Below are 10,349 nucleotides of genomic sequence, written 5' to 3'. Positions count from 1 at the left end.
ATATTAAATAAAATTGTAATACAGATTAAATTGGACATCTTTGGAGAGTTGTTTTTATTAAATTGTTTGTGAAACAATTACTCTATAATATTATTTTAAGTAATTAACAAGGATGAATGAAGTAAAATAACTGCTAAATTACTTTAACATAATTCATCCAAACTTTAATTGTTTTTGTCAATCAAATTAGTGCTTCTTTTTTTTTTAAATGTTGTGCACTGACATTTCCAAAATAAAAATATTTTTGGGCCCACAAATAGCGATTGAAATAACGAAGTTCTTTCACCCTAAGAAGAATCATGAAACACAACAAATCAGGTGTTGGTGCAGATTTCTAGGAGAGACTCCTAGATCCTTGATCAAAATTATTTTAAGATAAGTAGTCACGTTCTGTGTGGGCCTTTTTATGTCGAGGAGGGCTGAGCCAACCTTCAGCTTAATAAAATTAAAACCATATTAGAATGTATCCGATTAAGTCAAAAGCATTAAATAACAAATTATAAATACACGAAGTTGGTAAATTTTTGGTTGATGGCATCGAATAACAGTTAGCGCTTCCCCCCAAATGCAGTATAAGATTAGAAAGGCCATCATGACAATAACAGTAGATGCCATCTCAGACAAGTATGTAAAATCTACCGCTAATCTAAGACGACTTTTTAAGAAATAAAATAAAGAAAATAAAAAACAAAACTAACCCCTCCAAAATAACATAAATTTCATCTAAAAACAAGAAATATAGAGACACTAGCTTACCCTACCAACTGTGCATATGAAATGCTGGCCAACATCTCCAAATGTATTGTCAGATTATGGCAAGTACCATAAACATAGCTTACCATGAACCCTGCAGCGCCAAGATTGAGTTTGATCTGTACTATGGATGAATAATGGAAGTGTTGCATCGATGGCCCGGACAAAATCAGCTCCACTTCAAAAGAAAAGGAGCACATACAGAGTTCGTCAATATTTTTCAATTCCTTCGCCTCTTCTTTCCAGACTTGGACTCACCATCTTGTGCCTTGGATGAATCTGGTGACTTCCCTTTTGTACCACTCAATGCCTTCCCGGAATCAGGGGATTTCTCCTTTGTATCCTCGTCTTCTTTCACCTTTGAAGAGCCTGATTTCATCTTGCCAGTACCATTAGCATTAGACTTGTTGCCACTTTTAAGAGTTTTACCCTTGGATTTCATCACTGTTTTGGGGGTGACTTGCTTAGATTTGTTGCTGGTCTTGGGTGTGTCAGGGTCATCATCCCTTGATTTGCTGGCCGCTCTAGCAGCATCATCCGATGCTTTACTACCACTTTTTGCAGTATGACCTTTGGATTTACCACCATTGACATCCTCAGATTTTTCAGTCTTTTTCGATGCACTGTCTTGGGATTTCCCATCATTTTTGCCATCATCCTTCAATTTTCGACCAGTTTTTGCAGAAGCAACTTTAGGTTTGCCCGAGGAAGTGCCTCCAACCCTGGAAGCCAATATTTGAGTTTTCAGACATCAGTCAAGAATAATAACTCACTAGCGTTGACAAATGAAGAATTGGTTACTTTTTTGACGAAGCATCTATCTGGCCTGGCTTCGTTGGCACATCAGAATTTGTTTTTGCCTTCTTTCGCTGCCTGCTTTCAATGGCCAACCAAAACAAATTAGAATCAAATGCAAATTCCATTGCCAGTTCACACTTCAAAGTGAAATCAGCATGGTTACAATTTAATAAGTTCTCCAAAGAGAAACCTGTAATTAATAAATTCCTGGGACTGAAAGATCAATATTTCAGGTGAACGATTCTGATTTCATAAACTATAGAAAGGATTGCAGAGATAATTAGAGAGATTTATAATATTCCAACACACTGATTAATATTGGGGATAAGATGATTTGGATATATAGAAATTTAGAAAGCTTCTTTCTAAAGCTACCCTTAATTTATTTTGGAACTCAAATAATACCCAGGATTAAAATTTCTATAATACCCAGGACTAAAATTTCCAAGTATTTATGAATCAGATTATAGCAAAAGCAACTTAGATTTCGATCGTCCTTTACAACCAGCAACAACAAGGATTTAATTGGTGTTTTAAAGTACATTTTATTAGAAGCATTTGGCCAAGATTATACATCATCAATCCTAACTTGTCAATTTAACGGGATCGTAACTGATTGGCTTGAATGCGTTCATAGGACTATGGATCTATTATGAGCATGCATGAAAAATGTTTTCTACAGATTGCAGCACAATAACGAAAGATGATTAAAGGAATTAGGCCGGCCATTCCAATCAAAATGTTAATGGACCAACAATTCCCCAAGAGTAAAACAGACATGCTCGTGGTATAAAGAAGGATTGCAGCAGTTTAGGTTGAAACCACCTTAAATCGCCTTGTCATATTAACACTTTGATGAACCGGTATTGACAAAGAAGCTCGAAGACTAATTATTAATGGTTAGAATGGCAAGTCAGTGGATCAAGAGCAACTAAAACGAGGCACTAACAGGTGAACATGTATATTGACAATGGAGTCGATTCCAAGATAACAGTGGAAGCTGTCAAAGGAAAGATGATGGGTCTTTGTATGGTTGAGAAAACTACTCAAGGCATCTAAGCTTTCACAGTGGTTTTCAATCGAGTAGAAAAAAATCTTGTATTGCCAACTTCAACTTATTTCCTGATGGAAACCACTGCCTATTTAATATGGTTCCACAAAATTAGAAGTTCTGCATGCCTAGATTCAGATACAGTATTGTATAACCAAGAACATTTGCAGTAAGTGTACTACTTTTCCAAAACACCTCCCCACCCAAAAATAAAAGGCAAGTAACCAGAGAAACCTATATTTTGAGTAGTCCAACACTGAATTTGAAGGGAGGAGAGAAGCTTGCCAGCTAAAATGATTTTGATGCTAACATTAGCATTAAAAAAAATTACTTTTTCCCAACTTGGTAGGTTATGCTGGGCGAGTTCTCAACAGTGGACCATCTTACTAGTAGAATTTAGTTTTCTCAAATTTTTTTGCTAAAGCACAAGGGGTGACAGATGATGTCTGCCACAATAGCTGGATGACTTCGCCTTGAGGGGGCAAGAGGAAACCTGGGGAGCAGCAGCACTGTAGTAGAAGAAGGGAATGTTCTCTCATTCTCGCAATTGTTTAAAGATAATCAGGGACGAATCCCATACACTTCTAAATCTCTGATTTCAATCCAAAGCCGCTTGTAACCCAGTAATGCAGATTTCATAATCTGGAAGTCATGTTATTTGTGCATGGGAAAGTCAAGTTGACAGCAACGGGATATTGCATTCCTTTCAGAGAGACCAGAATAGCTCCAATACCATAACCTAGTGCATTAGCTGCCCCATCAAAATACATATGCCAGTTTGAAGACTAGCAGCTCCTCTTCCTCTGATCAAAATAATGCCTTAACATCCTCATCTAGGTCTGGATTTGCTGGGCTTCACAAAGACGAATACTTGTCAGGGAGTCATATATCCACTCTAAAAGTACAGCAAATTAAAGGCAGTATGTCAGAACAACATTTACTACAGAAACAAGGGGCGTAATGGTGCACAATCACCCTCGGACGGGACAAGTAGGAGTCCCATACCCCAGCCAAAGGGCCGCATCACAGATGTCCACCCAATGATTGAATGATACAGCTGAAGCAGCTCAACCAATATCAGGAGGTTCAGCTTGTGAAACCTCACTACAACCACCAATCCAAGGCCTCTAAACCATCCACAATGCACAAGGTTGCTCTGGTCCATATCTACATCATAAACAGTTTAGCACTCCTTACACCCACTAAGAATTGTCTTGTGACACCACGTTTGAGAAATGATTTATTATTATGGGGAAGATTGCAGTCAGTTTAAGACTTGCAGTGGGCAATACATGCCTTTATTGAAGTACTTGGAATAAAGGGGATAGCAAACTAACTACTATAAGGAACCTTTACTCAGTCCTGGAATCTTTTTCATCGTAATTGATTCCCTTCCACTGCTTAATACTCTGTACAGTGTAGACTGATTTACTATTTTCCATTTAACCATGTATTCATCAAAAAATTTAAAAACCTACAGCAATGAAACAGCTTATTTTTTTCGGGGGGCGGGGGGGGGGGGGGGGGGGGGGTGGGTGCTGGGGCTGCAATGCTTCAAGACCACAATGTTGAAAGCTGAAATGATAGTTGGAAATGTTACAAAACTAAATCTAAGTAATAGTGCACAGAACTAATTACATAACACAAACAAAGCTTGTTTCAAGAAACAATAAATAAAACAAATAAACAGTTCAATCAGTTAGTTATAAGACTAACTCTACAGGTTCTGACATGAACATAATAAAATAAAAAATATGAATTGAAATCATCATCGAAACACTTAAGTCTACAATAGGTTTTAATAATCAAATCAGAAGTCATAATCTACAGTATTGAAGTCCACAAACACACCATCCATCTTGCAGTTAATTCAAGAGCAACCTAATGCAAGTATGTGTGAAAATCAATAAAATACACTGCAAAAACATAACACAACCATCAGAAAAACAGAGAAAAATAAAGCACTTTATTCAGAAATTACACAAATAATCCATGTGCAAAACTGGATGCTTAGGAGTAGGGGCATAAGAAACACAAAACCTCAATACTGAAACTAATTCCTGACTTAACTGCAGGGCTTTTTTTTTATTGAAAAACTGTATCAATTTCACAAAGAAATGGAAAAATTTTAAATAAAAAATTCAAATTCAGTCCAAGGGCCACTTGTTATCCATGAATTCAATGCCCCTTCATCCCCAATTCATCCATATGGAACTTCCAGGGGCGTACTTTCTGTTTCCCTGTTTTTCCCCTACAAAAAGACTCCCGATGGTGGCTTCTCATACATCACCAAAGCTTTCCTCGCCACAAACCAAATCTAAATCAATATGCTCTCTCGGCAATCCCAAGCACCACCATAATGGGACTACACAGGAAACTCTCAGTATTTCGTCATCCACGAATCTGGACATGCTATACAAATACAAGCTTTCCTTACTGAACCAGGGTTAGACCCTAAAATAGAAGCGAAGAAAAAGAAACCATCTAAATGGGTTATTTAGGAGAGTGGTCCAGGAGAGAGGGGGGGGGGGTGAGATCTAGAAGAAAGCAGAGTGAAAGAACAGATGAGGAGGGTGTACATTGAATGAACCAAACAGTAGAGAACAGATAAAAATGAGGAAAAACCGAACGGCAATTCATTATTATTTCCAAATGATGAGGCATTTTTTGTGGGTGAGTCATCTTAAGAGACCATTTAAAGAGATTGTAACCAGAACTCCTTTGGCCTCAATACTTATGGCAGCAACTTAGAACAGAACGTCCTAATGTAGACATAGGAGGCAACATACAACTCTATGTTCAGCTAAAAATTATTTCAGAAGTTCCAATGAGTTATGATCCCGGTCATTAAAATCCCAATCAGGATCGCCTACGATCCAAACTTGCCTAATCGATCCAGATCATATGAAGAAAAATAAAGCAGGATCACAGATTCACAGTAGGATCCTATCAGAATCGTAGTCGCAATCCTAATTGGACCCTACTGATCCTACTTGTGCAACAAAATATGGGGATTCTGCTCGCGACTAAGAGAAAAGTCCAATCTATATTTTTATTGGCCCAACACTTTATTTTGACAATAGACAGAATTTGGTCCAGTTGGCCTAAATACATCAAAATTAGGGCAAAATAAGTAGAATCTCCTTCGGTCCGTTCATTCCAAGCCAAGAAAGCAGCTGAGCATCTCCTGAAAGCTCTCTTCCTTCAAAACCAAAAGCTCTCTGTGAGCTAGGAGAGCTCATTATTTGAAGACTCTGAGTTGTCAACCAGCTGAGAGCTTTGAGATCAGCAGATATCTTCAACAACCATGGAGCTTACAGTCTGCAGAGACATTATCTTTGTAGTATTTTACTTTCTTCCCCTTCTTTTGTCCTATTATCGACAAGCCAAAGGCCTTTTTTTTTTTACCCAAAGCAGAGAGCATATACTTCTCTTTTCAACTAACAAAAAGCTCTTCTTCCTTCAACAAAAAGCTTTTCTTTTTCTTCATTTCTTCCTCTTCCTCCTGTCTTTCTATCTTCTTTTTCCTCTCCTTCTTCTTATGGCCTGATGACAGAGCCAGAGACACAGAAGTTTACAGCAGTATTGAATTAAGATTAGATTAGCAAATTCTACTTTTTTTTCTTCATTCTTTTTTCTTTTCTTTTTAATTAGGGTTATTGAATAAAGAAGCTAGCAATAGTCTGCCCTCTGCATTGCACTTGCAATTCAGACCATTCAGAGTCTCAAAATTGTAGGACAAACCTGCCATCTAGCAAGCTAGCTACAGTCTTGAAATTTGTTTTAATTTCTTAAACTAACATGTTTTTAGGCTTGTTTTATTGAGGGTTGTCATAAAATGAATATATATATATATATATATATAGATAATTTTCAAATTTATTTTATATTGAAAGTAGAATTTTACAATCTTCTATCTGATCATGCGATCCAATTCAGACGCTAACAATCCAATGTAGGATCCAAGTTCGAACAACCTTGGTTATGAATTAATCTTAACATACATGTATAAAAACAAAGAGGTAGCAACATATCTTGCTGGTTTCACCATCACGGTATACAGGGCCAGGGTGACGCAACCAATCTCAACATTCACAAAAGGAGGGTTCCCTTTGGTTAGCATCAACTTGGATAGATCTTTGAGCACAAACCTTGAACAGTTTCTTCCCTTGAATAAATTTAACCCCAACCAAGTCATAGACTGGTCTCCCACCTAATCCCTTCAAGGCTGTCTGTCAAAAGTAAATCCAGATAATTCTTATCTGCTAATCAATACCATGAAGCCAGAGCTCCCAATCAGTTACTATTTTTAACTAGAAATACAAGAGAAGGCAGCAGTAGAAACATGAACTCCTAGTCATATTATACATTTTACCATCTGGCTCAAACATGCACTGACAACAAACATCCTTCACAGGATCACTGATTTGCAAACAAATACAGCAAGCAACACAAACTTTTATCAAGGAAAAAAATTACATACAAAATTAACAATCGTTTAAGTAACACACAAATTTGGGAGTTAAAGGCGCAACGACTACGAGAGATCCATTGAATCAACATATCACAATTATGCCACCAAAAATTTACAGAGGATCACCCAAGACTGCCACAGTTAAATATTGTATATACCAACAAAAAACAGCACATACATTTCAGGTGAAGCATCAGGGCTTGGATGATCAGCTGCCTGCTCCTGTTAACAAAATGCTTTAGCATAATCTTGAGAACATAAAGTATAAGAAGAATATAAAACCAAAAAGGTAACCCACCTCATCTGGCACAGACTCGCCTTCAATAATCTCCCACTTCTCCTTTCTAAGAAATAATTTCTCTTCATCACCATCAGTGTATACAACCTATAATAATAATGACAACCACTAAAATTTGAAGGGAAAAATAATCATGTATGCCAAAAATGAGACCAACAGACCACGCTTAGGACTCAAGGAACTCAAAAACAGGTATGCACAACGATGACATCTATAATCAGCAAGAATTGTCTCACCCTATGTTTCTTTTTAGCAGGATCAAAAGATTCAATACGGCCCTCGTAAAACCTGCAAAAGAAATAATAATAATAATAATAATAAGAAGAAGAAGAAGAAGAAAACATGAACATAATATTCCTACTTGTTCTTTTCTAGAAATATTACTCTTCGAAATATATTATTCAGTGATTAATAGCACCGGCCCCGCAGAGGAGGTGGAAATGGTGGTGAACAAATTCAAAACAAAACAAAAAATCTACCATTCAATTAAAATTCCATGTGAAGGCCAAGCTTACATGCCAATTACTAAATTCATTGTTAAATTGGTTACCAATAGTAATTTAATGATAAAGAAAGCGAAGGTGGTTACAAATGATTCAATATTGTTGGAACTAATATTTCATGATAACGAATGGCTTTCGAAACGTCTCTGGTGCTCACAAATGTAGGATGGAATGGTTAGTTGTTGGCGGACTCTGTTGAGGGCGAGCCTCGACGAGTGCCGCACGGCTCTTTAATTGAGTTTAAATTGAGGGTCCATGACAATGGGTATCAGAGCATAGTGATTCAGAGCACCATGAGTTGTAAAATGAGAATTTAAAATTTTGTAAAGACAAACAATGTTGAAGCATGTGAGGCAAGGGATGAAAAATGAGAAAAGCAAGTCAATAGAGTTTGCGGCCACCAAAGAGAAAATTGTTTTGAAAAACAGAATGGTGGGACTTGAATAATACGCTCCATGTATAAAAATCCCTGGTATTGGGTAGTTGAAAGCCTCGAGAATAGGTTGGAATGCATTGAGGGCATGATGCCATCTCGTCCATCCCATTGAGGAAAAAGAAAAATAGAGCTTGAGGTATTCGAAAGGAGGATTGAGCAGTTGGAAACTCATTGAGGGCATGATGCCATCTATTATCCCAAGGGGTAGTGCCAATAGAGCTTGAGGCCTCCCTACAGGAAGTAGAACAATAGAGCTTGAGGTTTGAAAGAGTATTGAGCTACTGGAAGCCTTGAGTAGGTTGAAACACATTGCGGGCGTCATGCCATCAATAATCCCAAGGGGTAGTGCCAATAGAGCTTGAGACCTCCCTATGGGAAGCAGACCAATAGAGCTTGAGGTCTACCAAAGAATATTGAGCTATTGGAAGCCTTGAGCAAGCTGAAACACATCGACGGTGTGATTCCAACCAGAATCCCAAGGGGTAGAGCTAATAGAGCTTGAGGCCTCCCTACGAGAAACAAACGAATAGAGCTTGACATTTTTCAAAGAATATTGAGCCGTCAGAAGCCTTAAACAGGCTAAAACACATCGTGGGCGTGATGCCTTCCATAATCCCAAGGGATAAAACCAATAGAACTTGAGGCCTCCCTACGGGAATTACGGAGATCATTGCTTATGTTTGTGCGTGCAGAGATCATAAAAGAATCAATGACAATTTGATGGGTAAAAGTGGACAGAGGACTTCCAGTAAGACTTCAAAGAGATGGTAATGGTTCCCGCCAAGAACTCAAGAAAGTAAACAGAGTATCATGCCAAGTGCTAAAGGGGTTGGCTGAGTGAAGGCTGCACACTCTAGTAAGTCAACATGGCAAAGAAAGGGTAATGGTTCATGCCAAGCACCCATGAAAGTAGGTAGGGTGCCACACCAAACGCTAAAGGGTTGATAGGGTGAACGATGCATGCTTCAGTTAGCATGGCAGGGGAAGAAAGGAGTGCTGATGATATTGTTTTGATTGATGAAAGAAAGGAGTGCTAAGTTAGAACCAAGGAGAACAGCTTTAGAGTCTAGAGGTTTTAGGCTAAATAAAAATGAGTGGCATAAAATTAAAGGATAAATTAAATAAATAACATATTAGAAATAAATTAGTTGTAGCACTGATAGAAGAGGCAGGGGTAGAGTTAAATTAGCCTAGAATGAGGTATATTTAGTTGAGGAAAACACTCTTGATCGTGTGAATTGGCAAAAAAGGATTCATATTAAGGCCGGTTGTTGTTGCTGTTGCTATTGTAATACTACAAATAATGAATAAAAAAGAAATAGGAGCCACAAAACACGCAAAGACAGAAAATGTAAGGCAAAGCAAACAAAACAAGCAAACTTCCCCCAAGTCAAAAGTCCTTTCACAAGTGAATCCCACAGCCATAATCACTACCATTCCCCACATTACATTTGGTGCAACGAAATAAAAATTAACTTCATACAAAATAAATCTTCGTAAGCGTCCACAAGAAACTCTAGTTGCAACATTAGCAACCTATCCATTCTATTGCAAAACGAATTTTCTTTTAATTATCCTACGCCAAAGGTAATCAATTAATTCCCAAAGGAAAATGCAAAAACCACTTACCACCAAAGAAAATTTTTTATACACCAAATTACCAAGACCCAAGCCCCCATCTTCATTTGGCCTGCAAACAACCTCCAAACTCACAAGATCACCCCTCCCACTCAGCCACCCCTGGTCAAAGAAAATCTCACTCAAACCTATCAAGTCCACAGAAAACCCCCCATCCAGAATCCTAAGAAGGGATAAAATACAGAGGAATTAAAGAAAGACAAGCCTGGGCTAGAATAATGCAACCTTCTCAAGAGAAGCGCACCTTCGACCTATCAAAATGTATAAACATTTTAGCAATCACCAGATCCCAAAAATCTTCGGAAGAGTATTTCAACCAAACAGAACTCTTAAATATGTTAAAAAGGCCACTGCAAAATCCCAGAAGCTACAAAAGCAGCATGTCTAAATGTCATTTC

At 37.8% G+C, this 10,349-nt stretch overlaps 1 protein-coding gene across 4 annotated transcripts in view; it reads right to left on the bottom strand.

Moving 5' to 3' along the window:
• Window positions 1–471: 471 nt before the first annotated feature.
• Window positions 472–10,349, bottom strand: part of LOC131150817 (sister chromatid cohesion protein PDS5 homolog C-like) — a 29,183-nt gene continuing 19,305 nt past the window's right edge. For 2 of the 4 annotated variants that reach the window (XM_058101815.1, XM_058101813.1), the window contains exons 10-14: window positions 7,611–7,662; window positions 7,375–7,461; window positions 7,255–7,298; window positions 1,555–1,626; window positions 472–1,475 (exon numbers count right to left, since the gene is read on the bottom strand). In XM_058101815.1, coding sequence (XP_057957798.1) covers window positions 974–1,475; window positions 1,555–1,626; window positions 7,255–7,298; window positions 7,375–7,461; window positions 7,611–7,662 — 757 coding nt within the window. In that variant the 3' untranslated portion in view covers window positions 472–973. The remainder of the gene's footprint in view (window positions 1,476–1,554; window positions 1,627–7,254; window positions 7,299–7,374; window positions 7,462–7,610; window positions 7,663–10,349) is intronic. The other 2 variants (XM_058101816.1, XM_058101814.1) reach the window with 1 other exon arrangement.

The sequence above is a fragment of the Malania oleifera genome, chromosome 3, assembly GCF_029873635.1.
Source record: "Malania oleifera isolate guangnan ecotype guangnan chromosome 3, ASM2987363v1, whole genome shotgun sequence".
In the NCBI taxonomy this organism is placed as follows: domain Eukaryota; kingdom Viridiplantae; phylum Streptophyta; class Magnoliopsida; order Santalales; family Ximeniaceae; genus Malania; species Malania oleifera.
Note: the sequence above shows the minus strand (reverse complement) of the source record. Positions and strands in the feature narration are given on the sequence as shown.